The following is a 23,396-nucleotide window of genomic DNA, read 5'->3' as shown; positions in this document are numbered from 1 at the left end:
TCAGGACAAAGCAGTAAATGATTCTCAGTCTCATGCAGGGTATAAGAGGCACCCATCACGCACACAGACCCAAAGTGTGATGCAATCTTAGCTCTCAAGAAAGGTATTTCCTAGTATATTGCAACAGCTGCAAAAAGCAAAATAAATGAAGTAATACCACTGCAAAAATAATGGATAAAACAACAGGAGCAAGGCTAATAGTGCAGCTTTTAAAACTATGTTTAGCTTTAGTGAGAAGTGTCAGTTTTTACCATAAGGAGTTTTCACTAAGCTCCAGCAACACCTAATGGATCAGTATTTCATTGGAGTCCTACCTTCTACTTTAGCATTATATGATAATTGACATTTACTAATACTGCACTGAAATAAATGTCAAAGATAAGCACAATTCACTCTTGAGAACCATCAACTGACACTTAATTTTTTTTTTAAATGTAATGAACTTAAAACATGAATTGCCTTTGTCATCAGTTTTTCCTTTCTAAAAATACCTAAAACAGAACAACAGGTTTTCCTTTGGAGGACAACTCAGTTTAACATCTTATATTAGTAGTATTCAATGTTTGTACAGAAGACTGGAAAATCCAGTATACAAGGCCAAGGATCATTTATCAATATGGAACTCAATACAACTAATCTGGGAATATAGAAAAACTAGTTTTACTTTACTATGATTTAGATAAATTAGGAATACTTACAAACAAGTTAGTATTTCAAACAGAAACTTGCTTCTCAACATAAGATACTCCTGAGGGAATTCTGCGCCACTGCACGTGCGCAGAATTCATGTCTCACGCAGATTTCTTTGCTTCCCTGCAGAAAAATGACTGACAGGGAAGCAAAGGGAAGCTGCAAGAGCAGTCACACACCACTCCCTAGCTGCGCAGATACATCGTTTCAGACACCCAGAGCAGCCAACGGAGAGGTAAATCACTGCAGGGCTGAGAACACTATAGCCAGTGGCTCCTACCTGAGCTGGGATCAGCAGCTAGTCCCGGCTGGGCTGGAGGTAGGAGAGGATGGGACTTGTCAGACCCACCCCCAAAAACCTTCCCCAGCTGCAGGAAGCTCAGCATCCTCCCCTACTTCCTGCTCTCCATTGCTCCTCAGCTGCAGGGGGATGGATCACTGTATGGGAGCTGCTCCCCCATCTGCCCAACCCCCATGCATCTGGACCTCGCATACCCAGACACCACCACCAAGCCCCACCCCATACACCCAGAACCCCCTAACCATCCATACCCAAACCCCACCCCACTGAAGCTCAACCCCTGCACCTAGACCCCCTGCTTCCAAACCCCCACCCCTGAACCCAGACCATTTCCCACTGAGCTCCCTGCTCTCAAACCCCGAACCTGATGAGCACCACACCTGTGCACCACCTGAGCCCCCACATGGACCCCGCACCACTGACCCCCAAGTAGCTGCACCCAGACCCCCACCCCACCAAGCCAACACCGCTGAGCCCCAACAACTTTCACCTGGAAGCATCTGCAGAGTCCCATTGCCCCTGCACCTGGACCCACCCACCCAGTGAGCCTCTATGCATCCAGATCCTCCCACACCTAGACACCCCATTGCACTGCCTGCACCCACATTGTCCCACACAGAACCCTCTCACTCCACACCTGGATCCCCCCCCCACACACACACACACACCTGGATCCTGCCTGGTTCCGCCTGCCTGCCCCACACCTGGTGACCCTGGAGGAGACAGGCATGGCCCCAGGGTGTTTCTGGGGCAGGTGAGTCAGGTGCAGCTTCACTGCTGAGTCCATGTTCCAGGGGAGGGGAACAGGGAGGCTGCAGGGTGATCCCCCATCTTCGTACAACTAGTGGCTTGTGCTCCCTACTGCCACGCTAGAGCCTCTTCATTTATTTATTGACAAAACTTGAAGAATTTTGCATAATTTTAAAATATTGTGCACACAAAGTTTAAATCTTTGACACTTTTTAATTTTGGCACAGAACGCCCTCAGGAGTAATAAGTTAAAAAAATAGAGTGCAACAAAATATTTACCAGAAACATCTATATCTAGCCATTCATCAGTGTTACAATGAGTCCTTTCACTTTCCTTGAGAGAAGCGACTGGATCTACTGGTGTTGCACCGCCATGCTCTAACTCTTCAATAGAGACTTCTTGCTTCACTTGTATTGTTCTATTTGAATCTTCTAGATCTATAAAGTCATCACTAAAGTCTTCACTCAGGTCATTCTTCTCAGAAGAGGACAAGGAAGATATGGATATTTCATCCACATCGTCATTCATGCATATGACTTTAGAGCCATGCTTCCCCAGACTGTCATGAAGGGCTTCACCACATTCTGTTCTTTGACTGTCATTTTCTATGTCTTTTTTCTCAATGGCTCCATTGACATTTACCGTAATCTCAGAAACCTTCACTATGCACATGTCAGTACTTGTACTTTTGCTGTCATCCACAATGATCTTTCCAGTAAACTGCTGTCTGGTAGGTTTCAGTAAAGAAGGACGACCCATTCCATACCCCAAAGAGGGTGATACCCCGGATCCATTTGAGAGCGGTGGCTTCCTTAAACCAGAGGTTGATATAGCAGTGTATGGCCTGGTAAATCCATATCTTAAAGGTTCATTTCCACTGGGTGCATCCAACTGTTGGGCATTTCTTGACAACAGAGTTGACCTCTGAGATGCTCTAATAGCCAGGTGTTGTTTTTGATAAGGCCTTGTAAGATCTACAGCTTTATTAAAGGAATGTGATCTGGTTAAGGATGCAGCAGGTAGGAAAGAATTCTGAATGGAATGTGAAAAGCTTTGTGATCTAACCATTTTTTCACAGGACAAAGATTTAGCATTGTCTGTGGATTGTGCCAAACTCTCTCCTGAACTGGTCCTGGAAGCACTGGAGTTAATTCTACACCTCTGCAAGTCTACAGATGGCCTATTCCCATAAAATCCATTTAAATGTGATTTTGGAGCACTGAGTCCAGAATACGAAGTCCTGCCAAATAACGTACCTTTGGTGAATTTCGCTGAACTAGACAGTCCAGGCAAAGACTTTTGGTTTAATTCTTCTGTAGAGGACACAAACATGTTGACTTGCTTTGCTGTTTTTGATGCTACTGAAGAGGTGCTGTTCAAACCCACCCTGAGCACATCTTTACCAAATCCACCTTGAGAGGGAGAATACTTCTCAGAATCAACTAGTTTTTCATTAGAATTCTGGGCAAAGATAGACTCACCACCACTTTGATCACCAAGTTGATATTTATTTGACTTTTGCCAGCTAAAAGCAAAGGAAGACATATGAACAGTGCCATTGTGTTTGCTGCAATTTTTGCCACTGCTGCTATGAGAATTCCCTGACAAGGGAACAGCTGTCCTATTTGGCATTGGCTGTAGGGTGCTCCCTAAAGATTTTGTTCCATACTTCGGTAACTTGGAAACCAAGGATGTTCGGGTATGATTTTTTTCTTCCATGAGCTATTGGGTACATTGGTCCTTGAAAGTTTCTTGAATCTGTGGAAATGAAAAAAAAATATTACTCTTGAATTAAGAACTCAGGAGAACACAATGCACCTAAAAATTATAAATGATCATGTGATACATGGATGCATAATTATACCAGAAAAATACAGTTTACCTATACATATTTCATGAGTTTCGAGAGATGTTCTAGCCACCATTAGTCAATTGTGCAACATATAGCAAACAAAATGTTTCAACAACAACTGAAAACAGTTTGCTAATGGTAGCCATCTTACTAAAAGGGTGGGATCATTTGCAGTATTGTCAACATCAAGTGTTAAAACTCAATGTCAGGCCACACAAAAAAACCACGATTGATTTAAAAATAAGTGTTGCATGTTTTTTAATTTGCCCTCTGGTTTCTAAGCCTTTAAGATGCACTTATTTTAACATTTCAAGCTTTTCTCTGCATGAAGGCAGGCTAAAGATTATTATTTTAAAATGAAAGCTGAATTTCTCATGCAATCACTTGATTTCAGCATCTGGAGCTTTATGAAAAAAAATTAAAATATCCCAAGACTCATGAATAAGTCACATGAACTGGCAACACTGACTTGTGAGAACTGCTGTATAGATTCTGATAGGAATTAGTTTTCAAAATCTTCCTTCTTCCTCACCCACCAGCCCCAGCTCCCTGTTAGACTCCAGACTACATGGAAAACTACTGTGCTCTCCAACTGGAAGTTAAATACCCCTGACTCTTTCTGATCCACCTAGTCTCTGGACTTCTATCTGAATTAACACAAACACAAGCCATTTGTACCATACTGGAGACAAAGCCATCGCTGCCTGGCTTGGTGAAGGAGGGACATTTTCTGAGTTCTCTGTTCTTGTTCCACATGCATGGCTTCCCTCTCAATAACCTCAGAGTATATAGGACCTATAGGTAATTGTCCACTCAAGAAGCTGAACAAAGGTCCCCATGGTTCAGTAACAAGAACTCCAAGCACCTCATTCAGTATTTCAGAGCTCTGAGCAGCATGAGCAACCACCCAAAATCGCAGCACTTGTAATATCACAAATCATGGGAACCCTGTACACATTTGGCTAAAGGGTAATGAAGAAAACTAAGTGAAAGGCAAAGTTTAAAATTGCAAATATGTTTACAGCAAATTTGCACCAGAATTGAGGACAAGAGAGTCAAAGAGAAAGGACAATATGCTGAAGTACAGGTACTGAGCTCACAAATCCGACCAAGTTATTTTAATTCTGTAGTGTATCTTTTGGGACTTTTCGATTGCTTTTGGTAAGTAATGCTTGTATACTGTGACTTTGTAAATGATAGCAGATGGCATATGCTATGCATTGCAAATGCCACCTGTTATATAGAATTTTTTGGCATGTTAGTAGTTATTACTTCATTTTTATTCGGGAGATATCCAACTTTTTTTAAATAGCATTACACAAGGTTTAACATTAAGATTGGCTGAGTGTGATGTTAATACTTGTGAATGAGTTTCCTGCAAAGTCAAAAACTAAAGCTTATGCCCATTCTTGCTTTCTCATTATGCATAAGATTTTATTTATAATTTTTTAAACAAACAGAAGACAGGTTCCCCATACCCTCCTTTAATATTAGAAATTCAGTTCTAGAGCATGGCCAAAACATCACAAGACGCCAAAATTTGAGAAAGAGGAAAAATATTTAGTGCACTTAAAATTTTTAATATCTATTTAAATTTATTTAATGCCAATGTCCAATGAAAATTTAGAAGCTTCTGTTCATTAAAGATTCAACAACCTCTGACCACTAAACTAAGCAGGATTCATAATATACATCAGATCCAGGGCAAATCCCTCACCAACAAATGCCTTCAGCAAAAGCAGGAAAGTCCAGAGTTAACATCCTTGATATTTCTAAGGTTAAAAGTGAAGATTTTTTTTACATTTTTTGGAGAGAAGAAATTACAGGCCTCCTTTATTCATGATAAGGAAACAAAGCTAAAACAACCACCCTATTATTTTAATAATCATTTGCAAATCACTTGTAAGACTGTTTTCCATTCTACAGAATAACTGGACTCCTCTTACTCAACTCCTTACCCATCCCCAGCCCAAAACCAAAACAAAGTTCTTTTCAGCTCCAGTTTCTCATACGCTCTGTGCCAAACATTCTTCCCTTCCCCCTCCCAGATAATTTTAACAATATGGGACAGAGGGATGTTAAACAGTCAAAAATACCTAGAAAATTCTTCAATCCTTTTTACCCCATTTTACCTATAAAACAGCTTGTTTGTACGACTTTGTGACTCAGGTATGTCTATACAGCTGGAGCCCGGCCTCTCGGACCCCAGGGGTGGGAGGGTGCCAGAGCCCAGACTCTATGACTCTGTAGGGTGTGAGGCTTCCAGAGTTCAGGCTTCAGCCTGAGCCCGAAAGCAATGAAAACAGTCTCGTAGACTGAACCCCACAAGCCCAAGTCAGCTGACACAGGCTAGCCATGGGTTTGGGGTTTCTTTGCTGTGTAGACATACCCACAGACACCCCTTGGCAAAGGGTCCTGTGGTCTTTGCAAACGTTCATCTCAGACCTGACAAACTCACTACACCAAACATGTCTTACAGGTTATTTTTCCATAATGAATATCATGCAAAGGTATCTTCAAAAAGCTCATAACTTGTCAAGGATCAGTCATTGCAAGATGTATGTGTGCATTACATTTAAGGAATAATGTATTTATACTGAAAAATATGCCTTATGGTCTGGAGTAGAAAGTGGTCACCAGGAGCTAATGTGTCTGAATGATGGTTCATTCAAGTCAGACCTCTATAGTCAGCTGGTGAGGTAATGCAAGATTCTATTATCTACCCTTGCCACATCCCAGAAGTCAGTCAGTCAGTGAAAAACCATGAGAAACAACAATCAAAAGCTCTTAAATATAGAAAAGAAACTCTACAACAAGGCAGAGATTCACCCGGCCTTTGAATAGATACGAAAGACTCTTTTCAGTATAACAGTGTAAAGAAAGACAATCTGAATCCATTCACTGAGGAAACCCCTAATGGAAGGGGATGCTTTCATGAACATTTGTATCCTAGTTATTGATAAACCAGCCAGCTTCTAAACAGACTAACTTTGGAGGGGGAAAATCTACTTTATTAGATAAAGTTAACTATTGATAAAATGTAGAGATAAATTCATGCGTTATGATTTTGTTTTGTAACCGCATGTTTCCACCACTCTGGTTTCTAGTTAAATCTTTATTCTTTCACATAATGAAACAAAAGGAGGTTTATTTAAGGGCTCACAAGTGCTGCGTAGTTTACAGGAGCAGTGGTTTAAAGTGAAACTGGTAAATTAGGGTACGCAGCACCTTTGGGTGCAGAGGATCTGGAAATTCTGTGAGTAGCCAGTGTCAGGGGATGGACATCCCAGGGGAATGATCAAAGAGATTTGGGGATTGGAGGAGAATGCCTGAAGGGCTGACAGGTGTCAATAAGGTGATACCCAGCTACCACAAGAGACTCCCTCTCACTGGAGGCAGGGGGTAACAGGGTGACTCACAGTCCTGAGAACCATCAGACCTGAAGTTACGTTTGTTTAAAGGATTGTGACAAGATGTAATGTAGGGAACAGGAACAGTACAACAATGAAAAGCTTATTTAAAGTTACTTATTAACAAATTAAGACCGTCACAATGACATGTCAAAGTCTGGGGTACACGTCATCTTCATCTTGTATTTAAAGAATAGATGGGGTAAGTAGACAGGATTACCATTATAACAGTCCAAATTAGCATTATGAACAATAAATAATAGATATAGAATACTGATGGTCAGATTAGGTGTCCTGTTACTGTTTCTGTCACCTCCATCATGGAAATGAAGGACAATCAAATTAATCTCCAGCCATGTCATCTACTGTAGTTTCCAGTTACCGTGTCCCAGATAACAAAATGTAGGTCACATTAAAAGTAAATCAATTCTGTATTTTAACATACTCAAGCTTTAACTGTCTTACCGTACATATTATGCATTCATTAACAATCAGGGAAAAGGCTACCGAGTTCATTTTTATAAGTGATATTTTACGTGAAACAGTATTTTTAATACTTCATAAACTAAAGGGTCCCTGGCTCAGCAGCTGTGCATAAGCTTAATCAGCAATTCAATAATCAGCCTAAAGATGCTGCCAGAGCATATAGATTTTTTTCTAAATGCGGGGGGGGAGGGGAGGGAAGACTCTTGAGGTAATGGCAGCAATATGCAAGAAACTAAGGTCAGAATTGACCATGGATTTTGGTCTTCATAACAAACAGGTTATGAAAAGATTATCTCAGGTTATTGCTGGAACAAGTGTGTGTGGGGAAAGGGGAATAGCACATCTTTCTTTTGACTCTTCCCATTCTCCTCTCTGTTCAGGACTGATACAGCAGCATTATGTCCTCAGAGCCAGATTGCTTTTTATGTATGCATAAAAAATTGATAGCCATAAATAATTGAACTGTATAAAACTAGGGAATTTAGGTATGACACTGCATCCAACAAGCCTCCTTTCCAACACAAGATTACAAATGATGCATTCAGGAAGTGAATGGGATTGAAATTTTCAGCAGAAGTCAAGATATAGTAATATGTTTCACAGCTAAGAGAAAGAAACAAAGCCTGTACAAAACAGTTCTGGAGTTCACTGTGCAGCACTAACACATGAAGATGGTAATTTGAGACTGAACGACATGAACTTTGTACATTCATCTCTGACTCTCCTCTGCCAGATAAAGGAATGACATTGACTAGTCTCATTAAAGATAAAGATTAGTTATGTTAGCTTCAAATATTTTTTTCGTTTAAAAAAAATCAAGGAAACATTCAGAATAGTGTTTCTGTTCACCTATTTTAACTGTTGATTTGCAAAATGCAACATATTTTGATATCAGCAAATGGAGCCCGGGTTTAAAAATATCAAAGTTGAGAAACAATATGTTTATTAGTAGGCATCGCAACCAACAGTCTGGAAATGTTAAACAGAAATATATTTATAAGATCTCCAACACATTGGAAGACTTCTGTAACAAATCCTAAATATCTCCATTTGTTGATTTTTGTTTCTGTTTGTTTAAATAAAGATACCATACTCCACCCCAAATCTTTCCTACCTACTATTCTGGCCATCACTAAGAAAAAATACCTGCAATAATTTGCACAAAAAAGTATTAGACTCACATGTCTGGATCTTGTCCTAACAAGCACAAGACTCAAATGGGGGCTCCCAAAGTAATGAAGTTTGGAAAGATGTTCCTTTTATACATTCCACCTCCAAACACAAGGCCAAATATAACAGTCCCTTTCACTGCCACTACCTTTGAGAGCAGGAAAAACATTTACAAGAGTCAGCATGAATTCTACTCTACAAGAAAGGTGAGTGCATGAGTGAGAATATTAAAATTTCATACCTCAAAAAAGAATAAGGAGAAATATCATGTTGTTTCTTTTCCTCAAGATCTATTATTAATACATTCCTACTCTTCAAGATTTTGGGGAAGTTACTAACAATAAGCTCTACAAGGATCACAATAAAATAACTATTGAGCACAGGTTTCTAACAACAAAATAGTGGACTTAATCAGTGTTCATATTGCTAGAAGCTAGTCAATGAAAGGCCTACTTGTTATGAAGGTATCACGCCAGCCTTAAAGTATGTTTGTGAAGAACAACTATAATAAAAGCTCAATAGCTCTACTTCTAAGGTGTATTCAGAGCCATCTGTGAGATTAAGTAAATTTACAAGTTTACTGCTGTATTCCTGTTCATGCTGCAATGCCTGAGAGAATCCCATCGCTACATTGTATCACCAAAATTGTTTTCTAAATTCAAGTCAGTTATACTTCTACAAGCCCACTCAAGTCAACGAGATTGCTCAGGGATCATGGATAGGCAAGTTCAGCCAGCAAAATCTTTATTAATGATGGACATGCACAAAACAAGATCAATTTGCTTCAAAAATCCATGTTATGTATGCAAAGGGGACAGTTGGAAATAACATTTTAATTGAAAAGTGGGTACACTGATAAGGCTCTAATGAGATTGATCGTGGATCTCGAAGTGTTTAAAGATCCATAGTCACCTTTCAGTCTAGAACTGCTTTTTAACCCAGATGTAAAATGAGAGAGTCTGGTCTCAGTGAGAACATTAACTAAAAACCTAAGGATGGTATTGGATGCATGAATCCACATAATAATGCTTTAATTAAACTTAAGATTACTCCTATATCACTATATTTTGAGCGGGTAAGCAATCTAATGATTATGGTAGGTAAGCATAACACCTTGTTATTATGGAAGAATTCTGAGAATCAGCCATATCTAAACAGACAAAGTTAGGATGTTCCTACAGCTGAAGCCTGTTCCAGATGAGGATTCCAGGATCAGTCAATAGTTAGGCTTCATTAAGATTCAATAAGCTAACTGAACATTATTCTCAGTGCCATAGCGAACGGATGTGTGACCACAACCGTGTCATAAAACACAAGCCAATGAATGCTAATCCAAGAAGTTTAATCAGTGAATGTGCCAGGTATAAGGATAGCAATAGCTTTTGGCAAGACAGTCCATTAAAAATGGATATCAAACCTAAAATTAACAGGTATGGGGTTAGTTTCCTGCATGTGCAGGGAATTTCTTCTGAGCATTAACTTCTGTGATCAAATCTGATCACTAGGAATGACACAAGCCAGCCAAGGGAGGATCTGTTGAGTTCCTTCACAATGCGAGACCTATACATACACTCGCTTACAGATGCCTTGCATGGGCTGGCTATTTACAGGTAAGCTTTGTTCCATATTTATGCAAGTAAAGGGAAATCTTGTACAACCATAGTCAGCCTTACTTTACCAAAATTACACCCCAAGAATTAAGTCCTCACCAGCAGAGTCATCCCAAGGTTTATGTAATCTGAAGTATCATCAGGGTGGTCATAAATGAATGGACTGCTGCCAAAGATAGCACTTCCAGAATTAATTTCATGTCACAAACATATTAGGCAAAGTATAACTGCCAAGACAAGTCTCCATTTTGCATTTCTAACAGAAGAACAGTGAGAATACAAATATTGCTGTGACCAGTCAATCTGTCATGTCTCTATATAAAATGTACAACTCCACCATTTTGGGAGACTCTCGCAATGTTGAGTTACTCTACACAGATAGAGACCTCTCCAAGTCCTAACTGGTTGTACACAATAGGGAAATATAAAAAATGTATAACTTCCCACTGGACAAAATTTCTTAAGACAGGGAAGAGAGCCAAAAGTAACATAAGTTTAAAGTATTTCTGTGCTCACTGAGAGAGCAGGAAATTTGCAGACCAGCAGAGGCAGAATTAAACTCTGTTCTCACAAAAGAAGAGGATGAAACCAAGTATTTCTCCTGACTCACAAGTGTGGTCCTCCCTTCTAGCCTGCCATAGCAGAGAGAAAAATGTGTGCAATGGGAAAACTGTGTGGGAACAAGAAATAACCAATATTTTCCTTGTATTTTATTTTGAGTATACAGGCTAGTCTTATCTTAGGCGGGGGTTCTGTTCCGCGGTTATCGCATAAAGTGAAAACCATGTATAGCCAAAATTATATCCCCAAGCCCTTTAAATCCCGCCCGCAGCTCCTGCAGCCGGGCTGGGGGGGGCATTTAAAGGGCTCCACTGGACTCCCCGCCGCCCTTTAAATGTTGGCCCCGGCCCCACCGCCGGAGCTGCGAGCGGGATTTAAAGGGCTCCACCGGGCTCCCCGCCATGGTGAGGAGCCTGGAGGAGCCCTTTAAATCCCGCCCACAACTTTGGCAGCCGGGCTGGGGCTGGCATTTAAAGGGCCCGGAGCTCCACGTTGGCTGGAGCCTCAGGCCCTTTAGTTCGCCACAGGGGCTACCAGCCACCTCGGCAGCTGGGAGCCCCCTGGGTGCAGCTGGTGCACCAGGACCTTTAAATCTTGAGGCCACGCCCCCCCCCACTCCGGCTGTATGCATATAGTTGAAACTGCACATGTTAAATGTGCATAAGTTGCGAGAGACCTGTATCCACTCATTTACAATTTTTTTTAAAGGCATGCAACAAAATAAGCAGGAATGCAGGCACTCCATATATCCACATGCAAGTTTCATACGGTTAGGCATTCCTTTTTGATAATTTTCCATGCATCTTAATGGCTAACTGTATTAACCTTAAATATTCAGTGCCCTGTACTTCACTTTTCCACACATTCTATTTCCTTTCATATATTCACATTTCACCTTAAGCTTTTCATCACTATAATAGAACAGTATATTAAAATTAAAAGAAGATACTAAAGCTAACAAGTTTAGTTCAAGATGTTTAATTGAACATTGTCATATTAATAAGTGGACTTGGCAGCAAGTAATTGACACTGCCAAAATCAACTCACATTACACAAGATTCATGAGAAAGAAATCACTATACTCTAGTGTCAGGCATATTTTCTGTTAATTAACTATAAGAAACTTGTCAGCATCAATTCCCACTCAGAAGTGTCTTACAAAAGAAGTTTCTTACAAAATGATATAAACAAAAAATTCAGACTGTCTTTGTGGTGGTAAATTAAAAGAAAAAGGTTGAAGAGGATTCAGGATATTCCACCATTGCAGAAAAGGTATAGCCCAATAAAAATATCAGCAAGTCTGAGTACAGTAACTTAGATAGCTCCAGACAACACTAAACTTCAGATTATTACAAAGAATTTGTCCTGCTTTGGCTACTGAATTTTAAAAAAAATAAAAAATTAATAGCTCAGCAGTGATATGTATATTGATTCACCAGATATTTGGAATACCAATGACACTGAAAGTACCCAGAGGTTTGTAATTTGTATCCAGTATCCGGACTTATTTTCCAAATTAAATTTGAGCAACATATGTCCAATTTAAATGTAAGAATATAGTTACTAAGAGACAAATATTGACATACAATAAAATAAAGGTTAACTATTAGCCAGTAAGTATGCTATGTCCTATGAAGACAAATACAGTAGAACTTCAGAGTTATGAACACACTAGTCAACCACTCCCCTCATTTGGAACCAGAAGTACACAATCAGGCAGCATTAGAGACCCAAAACCAAAAAAACCAAAAAACAACACAGTACTTAAATTACTAAAAAAAATAAAATAAAGGGAAAGCAGCATTTTTCTTCTGCATAGTAAAGTTTCAAAGCTGTATTAAGTCAATGTTCAATTGGAAACTTTTGAAAGAACAACCATCACATTTTGTTCTGAGTTAGAAACATTTTAGAGTTATGACCAACCTGCATTCCCAAGGTGTTTGCAACTCTGAGGTTCCCTTGTATGCGTTTGACAGACTGTACCACATCACACAGTCATACCAGATTACATGATGCTGTGATAACACAAACTATAAAAATGAATCAGGTGCCAATATTACCTTCAGGGCAAAGATCTGATAATTAATAGAAAATTACCATATACTTAGTCTTATTGTAGGATTCCTCTCCTGCTTGTTACACTGGTTTTAACAAAAAATTCTTTTAAATGCTCAGCATATTTAATCTCTCAGATTAAGTAACAAGGAAAAAGAATTCCTTAACAGGAGGAATTCAAAACAAAAATAGTATTCACAAGATTTCAAATACACATGCATATAGCTCTGTTTGTGTACATATGACATTTGAACCATATTTACAACTAGATTATTCCCTAAATCTATATAGATTTTTGTCCTCTGATTCAGGATTTTTTTTTTTTTTGCATCTACTCCAATCTCAACTACGCAAAATTGCAATAGAAAAACAAAAGACATGTTTCATGTTCAACCTACTTTGGAATCTAGCAATAGTATATAAATTGAAAAAGGTTATTATTAAACATAGTTCAAAACATAGATTTCTATACTTGTAAATTCAACTTTTTTCACGTCCAACACGTGTCCCGGAAAAGGAGGAAAGTTGAAGTAAACTATTTGAATAGGAACTACTCTCCCAAATTTGACTTGTAGATCTGGCAAGCAATAAAAAGGATCAACTGAGGTTGAAGGGATTTACATCTCCCCATGAAGCAAATATTATGAGACGTGGCTAAAACTGATTTGATGTGGCCCTCTAGAACTAAAACAGCCACAACGTTATAAGTCTGTGTGCACTGTCTAATCTATTTAGATGATCTCTGTGCAGGGATATTACCTTCCATATGTCAAACAATTAAGACTTCTTAACATATTGACAGTCTAGAGGTTGAGAGTACTTCCCTAGCCAAGACTATATAACCTCACTTCTCCATGCAATTATCAGTTTAGAGAAGAACACAAGTTAATTTATAGCCCGGCTGAGGAGGAAGAATCTTAGTTAAAAATTTGTGTCAGCAAGTAATCACTATCCTTATGAAACAGAGATATTATGGAATAGTAGCACTCTGGCAATACAATATAAAATTATTAGCAAGGGTAACCAAAAAGGATTAGAGTTGTTGTTACTGATTATAAGGAAACATAGCACAGCCAGGCATCTATTATCTGGGTAAAGCCACGAGAAGCTCAAAGACACAAGATCCTGAACAGAAAACCAGGCGAAAAACAAAGAAAAGCAATTTAAAATAATTTATGTACATAAAGGGATGATTTCAATATTAATCATTGTAAAAAATATTAGTAACACAGATCTCTATACAAGGAGTAACATTCATTGTTGGAAGAGGCCAGCATATAGAAAAAGCAGCTTTTAAGATGATAAAATAGACCCATCAGGATTTGCTGTTTACACCCAGGTAAGCATTGGTGGGACAATTTAGTCTTTACTCGGCAAAATTCCTGTTACTCCAATAGGATTTTTGCCAATATATAATGGAGTACAGCAGTATATTTACTAGGTTTACATATGCAGATCTCAGAAGACTATTCAGAGAATAGTTTTTTATGACTGATGAATTCCAGTTTATATTACTAAATACTGAACCTGCAAAAAAACACACAAACTTGCTCGTTCTTAAAACTTAATGAATAACAAGGTAAAGTAATACTGGCTAGTAAATTTAAAGTCTGGAGAAATGGCATTCAACACTTCCATTTCTGAATCCTATAATACATCTAAATTTTAACGTGCATACCGAACTTCAGCCCAGTTGTGGTTCAGTAAATACCATAAACATACAAAAACTATTCAACTGACTTGCAGCCAAAGTCACAACATTTTGTCCTTACATAAAGCAGCTTCCTGAAATCTTTAAATCCAGCGTATCATAGCACTGCATGCAGCAAAGAAAATATTCACCAACCACCAAAAGTTTTGGAAGCATACATTTCAAACTAAATGACAGTCACAAGACATTGTCACCTAACACTTTGGTCAACCTTATGTTGGTTAGGTGGTTTGAGGGGAGCAGCCAGAGATAATGGCGCAGGTAATATCAGTCCCTTTGTATGGAGGGAATATATCTAATATTAGTTTGCAATTTACGAGTGACTTCAAACCTCCAGCAGCTGTTCAAGTTCATATTACACCAGTAGCCCATTCTGCTTTTAACTACCTGTGTCTGACTAGGAAATTGCAACTTTTCCTTTCAGATGTAATCCATGTCACCATTATCCATGATCTTGTTACCTCAAGATTAGACTATTGCAATGTGCTCTCCATGGGGCTATCTGAAATCATTCTGAGGCTGAAGCTGAGCCAGAATGCAGCAGCTCACTTAGTAAGTGGTGCATCTTGCTGGGAGCATATGAAACCAGTGCTCTAGGATCTGCACTGGCTACCTGCTGTTCTATAGGTGGAGTTTACAGGGTTAGACAGGTTGGTTATGCCTATAAAGCCCCAAACAGCCTGAGACAAGCTGACCCAAGGGATCACCTGTCTCCATGCTGTACTGCTACAGTTGATTCAGCAGAGACACTCAAGCTGGATTCTCCTCATTATAAAAGAGAGGAGACAGAAGACCTCTTGAGGTTCCTTCTAGCCCTACATTTCTATGATTCTCTGTGTGGGCTCAGATTCTGGAACCTGTTTCCCTACCTAGGTCTGATATAGTCAATCTGGTGACCTTCCAGGCATGTTGCAAACAACATCTGATAGATTTTTGGAGAGGGCTCAAAGTATGCTTCCCAGAAGCATGAGAGATAGAAAGGAGTTTCAGTAGGCGGGATGGCTGAGTTCCCACTGAAATGATTATTGAATGCTGCTGGGGTTTTAATGTGTTATTAATGATGTTTTGGAGCATCTAGATTATTGGATAGCCATCTTTTTTATTATATAAATTTAAGTTACAATTATAACAAAGGCTATACTGGGTAGTGGAAAAGGTGCCAGAGCTTTACTTAAAGCAATATTCAAGCCTGAACTCCTACTATGGGTATAGTTTCTGTATTGTTTCTCAAAGCAATATTTAAACACAAAAGCATATACACTATTGGAACACATTTCACATAATGGTATAACATTCCCTACAGTAACTCAACTAGAACGTCTATCATCCAGTTTAGCTCAAAGCCACTGAAGTTTAAAATCAGGCCACATAAAATAGGATAGCTCTCCAAACCATGGAAGTTCCATTCTCCCCACCAAACCTTAACTACTTCATTTAATTTGTTTAAATACAGATATATTTCAAAATAAAAAAAGTAAGGATAGGATAAGAATCGAATGTTTCCAACAGGTCAAATAACCAACCACTGAGTATAAAGTTGTATAGAAAATATGGCAGAAGCTCATAAAAAGTAGGCCAATATTTTCAAAGACAGGAGCGCAAAGTTAAGCTTCTAAACCAGGGGTCAGCAACCTCTGGCACGCGGTTCGCTAGGTTAAGTACCCCAGCGGGCCGGGCCAGTTTGTTTACCTGCCGCATCGGCAGGGTCAGCTGATGGCGGCTCCCACTGGCTGTGGTTCGCCATCCCAGGCCAATGGGGGCGGCAGGAAGCCACGGCCAGCACATCCCTCGCCCGCGTTGCTTTCCGTCGCAACTTTCTATACAACTTTATATTCAGTGGTACTTACCCTGGTGAGCCGCGTGCCAGAGGTTGCCGACCCCTGTTCTAAACCCATATTTAGACATCTATTTGGCCAGAATTTCTGGATGGTTGAGCACCCAACAGCTCCCACTGATCTCACTCATCTAATGTGTGTGTCTAAATATAGCTTTAGGAGCCTAACTTTAGGCTATCATTGAAAACGTTGGGCAGTTTTCTCTTCATAAAATATTATTGTGGGAACTCACTTGCATGTTCATGTCTAACACCTGTACCCCAGAGTTCGGAGTGGGGAGGGATCCTTGACATGGTGGCAGCGCAGTGGAATCATTTTGAACCAGAAGCACAGACCTCAGGATTTTAAAAACATTTTTTCTTTTGGCTGATTGAAAACCAGGGTGGGTTTTTTTTTATTATTATTATTAAAGGACACTTTAAGAGCAGCTGGAGTTTTTTTTTCATTTGCCTGGATCCAGAGGAGTTAAGTTACAGCAAGGAAATTCACAAGCTAAAGCAAAAGATATGGCAATCTATCACATTTCCTTGCTTTACTTACAATTTCTGTAATCTTAGATGCTTATTTCAGGTAGGGTTTTAGGAGAGATTTTTTCCTGCCTGCTCCCTCTCTCTGTCCAAGAGAGCACAAACAAAAACTCTGCCCCGTGTGCCCCCCACCCCAGATTTGAAAGCATCTTCTTTCTTTATTGGTCCTTTTGGTCAGGTGTCAACCAGGTTATTTTAGCTTCTTAACCCATTACAGGTAAAGGAGGGATTTTATGCTACCCTTAGCTGTATGTTTATGACAGGGTGGGAAAAAAAATTGTAGGCTGGCTGGCTGAATTCTCTTTTTGGAAATGATTATTTTAATGCTGCTGGGGTTTTATTGTAGTATTAATTAATTATGTGCTAAGTTGCCCAGAGTGCTTTGTATAGGCATCTTTTTATTATTTAAATTGAAATAAAATAAAGTACGCATTTTAGACTCTGAACTACAGAAAGCACCACTAGTTATTTGATCTCCTTACCATCCCTTTTGGCAAGGAGTCACCCAATGTAAACCTAACATGGATAGCTTTCTTTTGTTAAAAAGACAGACAGCCCTGTTGATTACACTTCAGCATATTGACAGTATCACAGTAGAATATGCAATAAATTTATACACTGAATAAAATTAAGGTTATTTCCAGAGATATGAACTCTAGACATCTTATGCAAACAAGTTTTATTATTTAGACAGCATGATTTTCGCAAGATGCTTCTGGTTCTACAGAAGCTCTGTCACCTCTTCACTGTCAGTGACAAATTCCAAGTATCTTAATCATTTTAAAAGGAGATACTTTCAAATCTGACTACTAGGCCCCATTCTTGAAAACACTTACACACATGTGTAGTTCCATTACACTTGGACTCGGGGGGAGGGATAGCTCAGTGGTTTGAGCATTGGCCTGCTAAACCCAGGGTCATGAGTTCAATCCTTGAGGGGGCCATTTAGGAACCTGGGGTTAAAAAAAAGTCTGGGGATTTGTCCTGCTTTGAGCAGGGGGTTGGACTAGATGATCTCCTGAGGTCCCTTCCAACCCTGAGATTCTATGAGCATAAAGTTACTAAAGTGTGATTTGGCCAGATTGAGGGGAGATTCTGGGGGAGAAAAGATGGTAACTACAGTACTAACTCCTTAGATAAATATTTAGAGTTTCTTTTTAAAAAAAAAAAATCAAGATTTAATAAAGACTAAAAATAGAAATTTTCCAAAGTAAAAATATTCCCATTATTTGTTCAAAGTAGTTTTTCACTTGTATTTACAAAACAATACCCTATAATGATTGCAGACAGAACACTGGGAACCTAATAATGAAACTATGAACAAAATGAAATTGACTAACCAATTTTCATTATCTACCCTGACAGACCAAAGGATGAAAAAGAGCATAATGTTGTTCTTAAGTTCCTTACATTAATAGGCACCTAAATATGGATCTGTTTGGTTATTAACTTTAGGTACTCATTTTTGCAATATTTAGCCCATGTTTAAAATGTATCAATTCTACCTTCACAGAATCCATTACACTATGTATGCTGTTTGTTTAGATTTTGAATTTCTTTCTATTTCAAGGGAGTTTATTAGTTTCACTATTGCTTATAAAAGTTACTTTTTTGGTTCCCAAACACTATCATAATCCTGAACTTTGGAGTGTCAAGTACTAGAGAAGAATGTTTTTTAAAACGGTTTCTATTGGAATTTACAAACATTTCCATGGTTCATATTGGGTTTTGGTTCTATAAAAATGGACCAGAATAAAAGCATACATTTTGCACCAGTATTATTATTAGTAGTAGTAGCAGCAGCATTTTTACCACTGTATTTAAAAAAAATAAATACACCTCTACCTCGATATAACGCTGTCCTTGGGAGCCAAAAAAACTTACCGTGTTATAGGTGAAACCGTGTTATATTGAACTTGCTTTTATCCACCAGAGTGCGCAGCCCCCCCCCCCACCCACCCAGAGTACTGCTTTATCGCGTTATATTGTGTGGCGTTATATCAAGGTAGCAGTGTAATATTAAAAAAAAAAAAAAAAAAAAAGCATCTGGCCTCCAGGTTCACACACAACATGAAAATACGTGGTAAGAGCTTAAGCATCAATCCAACAAGCTGACCCATGCAAGTGGACCTCTATGACCTCATGGAGATCCACTGGCTTCAACAGGAGTCTTTCCACAAAAATACGCTTGAGGCCAATTTAAACAATGAACCATACATCAAATGCACTCTCTTCAACCCCTGACAAACTGAAGCTGGTAAATTAACAACCGAGTTCAGCTTTTTTGTTTTCAAAAAACAAACAAAAAAACCTTTACAAAACTAATTGCAACTTCAAAGACTAAGTTTCACGCCCTTTTCTATGACGAGCAGCCTTCTAATATTCTAATTGCCACTGACTTTTTTTTTTTTTTTTTTACATACACTACACACCCATTGTAGACAATGAGTAAAATGTTTTTAGTTCTCTCATTATGGGAAGAGATAAGAAAATGTTGTTTGTTAAGTGTTAAATATAAATTTTACATAGTGATGTAGGCAAGCGGCTATCTCAAGTACTGGTCCACGTATCTGTCATGATGTTTTAGTCTCCCCCTCCTTACCTAATGTCTGTGCTGGACACTAGTATGCTGCCATAGCATTGTTCCCATTCAGTTTTGCAATCTTTGGCCTGGTATACGCTACAGAGTTAGGTCAACATAAGGCAATTTACAGTTGAATGGTGTTCCCACCGATGTACACTACATCAGCCTCAAAATTCCACCTGTGCAAAAGAGATAGCACTTAGGTCAATGTAGTTAGGGTGACACAGTGTCTGTGTAGACACTGCATTACTCACATCACCTGCTGGCAGCCCAGAGGCCCCCTCCCCCGCCCAGCCAGGACTGGCAGTCCAGAGCCCTGTCACCGACTCCTGATGAGGAATTGGGGGTCAGAAAGAGAACCCAAGCCCAGCCACTGCCCAAACTGGGCTCTTCTTCCCTTTTCTCCTCCCCCTCCCCCACCCAATCCCTCACTAGGAGGCATCTGGGCTCTCCTTCTCCCCAAGAGGCTGCAGCAGAGCTCCAGGCTATCAGCCCAGCAGCAGAGCTCCTGGTGGGAGTGCCCCCCGCTCCCTGCCCTAGGGCTGATAGCCCAAGTTATGAGCTCAACACAGGGCTCAATTTCACAGCAGTGAAACTGACATTCAAGAATCAGAGAGGAAATGTCAAATAACAGCAGCTGTGAAACTGACAGGAATGTCAATTTCACTGCTGGTAGGTTCCCTGCTATGAAATTGAGCCCCTGCCTGGCTCACAGCTGGGGCCGTTAGTGCCCCACACTCCAGTTGTCAGTGCCCCACAATGCCCCACTTCAGTCAGTGAAAGCACTCCTCGTGAGGACACACCCCACCAGAAGGAGGAGGGTAATAAAGACACAACTGCTGACTTAACTACTGCAGAAGCTGAAGGTCAACCTAATTTTGTAATGTAGACAAGCCCTCAGTTTGAAGACAGAGCTTGAGCTGCTCTAAATCAAGGTTAGGGTTTGATGTTGCCTAAGTTCATTGGCACATTAAAGTACATTTGACTGAATATGAAGTTACAGGAGGCAATGGGTGATACAGGCAAAGTCTTACCCTGGTTAATGGAACGTGAACTTATTTCTTTCCAAAAACCATTTTCCTGCTATTGTTACAAACAACCCCTAGAGTAAAACTGAAAGACAGAGAAAAAGATTATCTATTTTTTCAGGTTGTTTACTTCAGGCATGTGCATTTCCCATGTTAGACCCCAACCCTACAAAGACTCACACTTTGCACAGATTCTTTTCCTTCAGCAGGGCCTTAACTAGCAGTTTCCCCTGCTGTTTCTGTGGGTGTTACTCAGCAACAGAAAAAAGTCATGTTTAAAATAGAGAACAGGTGATTGCAGCAGTGTACCACCCAAGACAACTTTTAACTCATCATCCTGCTACATTTGCCCCCGAAGGATGCCCCACACAGGCATGGTGACCCTGGTGTAGCGCCCTACAGCCCATGACGGCCACACCTGTAGCACAGCAGTGAACCCTGCAAAGCCATCAGCGGCTGCAAGTGACATTCAGACAAGAGGAAAGGTTAAGGCTGCGCCCTGTTATTAACGTATCATGCACGGAGAGCCTCCCCCCTCCCCGGGCGGCTCATGTTTTTCATGACACATCCCCCTGGCCTAGGAGCCTGGTGATGCTGCAGCATCCTCTGCACAGCCAGCAAATCACAGCCAAGCCCCAACCCACCCAGGCACCACGAGATGGGGCAGCTGCATCTACAGCAAGACGCCCGGCCAAGGGGTGGGGAAGAGACCTCCAGCCGCGCAGCCCCGGGGAGGGGTCTAGCCCCGCAGCCCGGAGGAAGGGTTTAGCCCCCCGGTACTCCCGGCCTAGGGGAGAGGGGTCATGCCGCACCGGCCCCCGCCGCCGCACTCACCGCAGGGGTGGGGAGTCTCTCCGGCCTCCTCCTGCGGGGGGGCCCGGGCTCTGCGTCCCGCGGTCTCGGATGAATGCCGGCAGCCGGCGGCCCCTGGCAGCTAAGGGGTGGGATGGGCAGGGCTCCGCGCGCACCCGGCCAGCGTCCTGTGCTGGCCCCTCCCCCGCCCCGGAGCACACGCCCCGGAAATCGGGCCCGGCTCCGACGCCGGTGCTGACAGCTGACAATGAGGTAAGCGCCTGCTACAGCGCACGCGCAGCCGCTGCCGGAAACAGCATGCGCGCGCTCGTCCTACTCCGTCCTCTCCCTCGCCCCGCCGGCGCGCGCCGTTCTCTCCCTTGTTCTATTTCTCTCAACGGCTTTTCCCGCCCGCCCGTCCTGACGCAAAGCCGCGCTGGGAGAAGGAGCGCGGCGAGGCCAGGCCTCGCCGTAGGGGCTGGGGGCGGGCGCTGATGCTGTCTGCGTTTGACACACCCGACCGCAGCGGGTGGATGGTTGCGGTGGCCACGCCCTGCCCCTAGCGGGGACTTGGACAGCCGGGGTGGCACAGCCGTGCTAGTCCATGAAGCCGGCTTGTCAGTTTCTTGGCGCGCCCATTGCTGTGCCGGCTCTTCATCGGTTTAGTGCCAAGCCTGGTTCGGCCGCCTTGCCCTTGCCACGCCCAGCCGGCTCCGTCTCTGCGCTTCGTAATCGTATTTCCTGGACTCTGCTGGCTTTTGGCCTCTGCAAACGGGAGCACCAATGGGACTTCAATCTCTGGGCAGCCTGGAAGGACCTGTCGCTGGGTTTTTGTTTAGATATTTCAACATTTTCATCTCCATGCTTTGCCTAAGTGCCTGTGTTTACCTCAGTTCAGGCCTGTGATTCAGCAACTATACCTCAGTGGTTGGTTTTTGCCATCAGTATCTGTATTTCAGTGCTTCTGCAGTTAATTTATTCATTTGTTTATATGCATTGTCTCAGTTTTATCTGTGGTTTTGGAGTACCGAAGTGTTTCATTCTTAGTATCTTATTTTTCTGCATGTCAATTTCTTCATACCCTCCAGAAGAAGAAAGACTACTCCGAAGCTTTGAGTTGTGTCCTTGTAGAAGAAAAACATCCTTATAACTGATGAGCACATTTGCTGCAATCTCTGCCTAGAAGTTGAACACACTGCACAAGGATGTCAGAGCTGTGTGTAGATGTCAGTCCAGCTAATGGAAATGTCTCCAGCCAGGGCTGTCAGAGCTATTTTTACAGTGGAGGTGCTGAGAGCCATTGAACCAAACTATAAACCCTGTGTATAATGGAAACTGCTTCAAGCCAGAGTGTGTGGCAGCACTTCTAGTTCCAGCACCTATGCCTCCAGGTTCTCCTGGAAACAATCCCTGAAAATGCCAGTTATTCTGGCATGAGGCCAGCCCAAAGTCCTTAAAAAAAAAACACTTATTGTCATAGTTTGAGTGCTTCTGAAACGTTAATAAATTTAACCTCATATCTCAGAAGCATGATTACCCCTCATGATGTAGATAGGAAAAATGAAGCAAGAGAGATTGTCATTTAGCAAAGTCACAAAGATAGCAAATCCAGGAAATAATCCCAAATTTCCTGACACCCAGCCCATTGCCTTACCCACAAGACCATTCTTCCCTTGAGTCAGCTTCAACCACTAAAAGCATAAGGACTCAGCAAACCTACTACCTGCATAAACCTAGTTTTCCCCAATATGTTTAGTAAAGCAGATTTACTGTCTCCACTAAAGCATTCTGCATCATCCCCTTCACACACAGGAGAGCATGGGCTACTACTTTGTGAAAGAGAGGTGTTTTATGCCATGCACTTCCTGAAAATCAAAAAGATTCTGGCCCATCCTGGATCTCAACCTGAGTTAGTATTAAATCAAGGAAAATATGGCTACCCTACAAAACAAAATATCTCTCCTAGAAATAGGTGACTGGCTAAGCACTCTAGACTTTGCTGAAGCAGCAAAGAATCCTGTGGCACCTTATAG

At 41.1% G+C, this 23,396-nt stretch overlaps 1 protein-coding gene across 8 annotated transcripts in view; it reads right to left on the bottom strand.

Moving 5' to 3' along the window:
• The window catches only part of CCSER2 (coiled-coil serine rich protein 2), a 198,278-nt gene that overhangs the window by 99,753 nt on the left and 75,129 nt on the right, over window positions 1-23,396 (bottom strand). For 2 of the 8 annotated variants that reach the window (XM_039547827.1, XM_039547828.1), the window contains exons 1-2: window positions 21,406-21,739; window positions 2,021-3,500 (exon numbers count right to left, since the gene is read on the bottom strand). In XM_039547827.1, coding sequence (XP_039403761.1) covers window positions 2,021-3,461 — 1,441 coding nt within the window. In that variant the 5' untranslated portion in view covers window positions 3,462-3,500; window positions 21,406-21,739. Of the gene's footprint in view, window positions 1-2,020; window positions 3,501-19,561; window positions 19,723-20,577; window positions 20,657-21,405; window positions 21,740-23,396 lie in introns of those variants that run through there. The other 6 variants (XM_039547821.1, XM_039547825.1, XM_039547822.1 and 3 more) reach the window with 5 other exon arrangements.

The sequence above is a fragment of the Mauremys reevesii genome, linkage group 7 (genome assembly GCF_016161935.1).
Source record: "Mauremys reevesii isolate NIE-2019 linkage group 7, ASM1616193v1, whole genome shotgun sequence".
NCBI classification, from domain to species: domain Eukaryota; kingdom Metazoa; phylum Chordata; order Testudines; family Geoemydidae; genus Mauremys; species Mauremys reevesii.
Note: the sequence above shows the minus strand (reverse complement) of the source record. Positions and strands in the feature narration are given on the sequence as shown.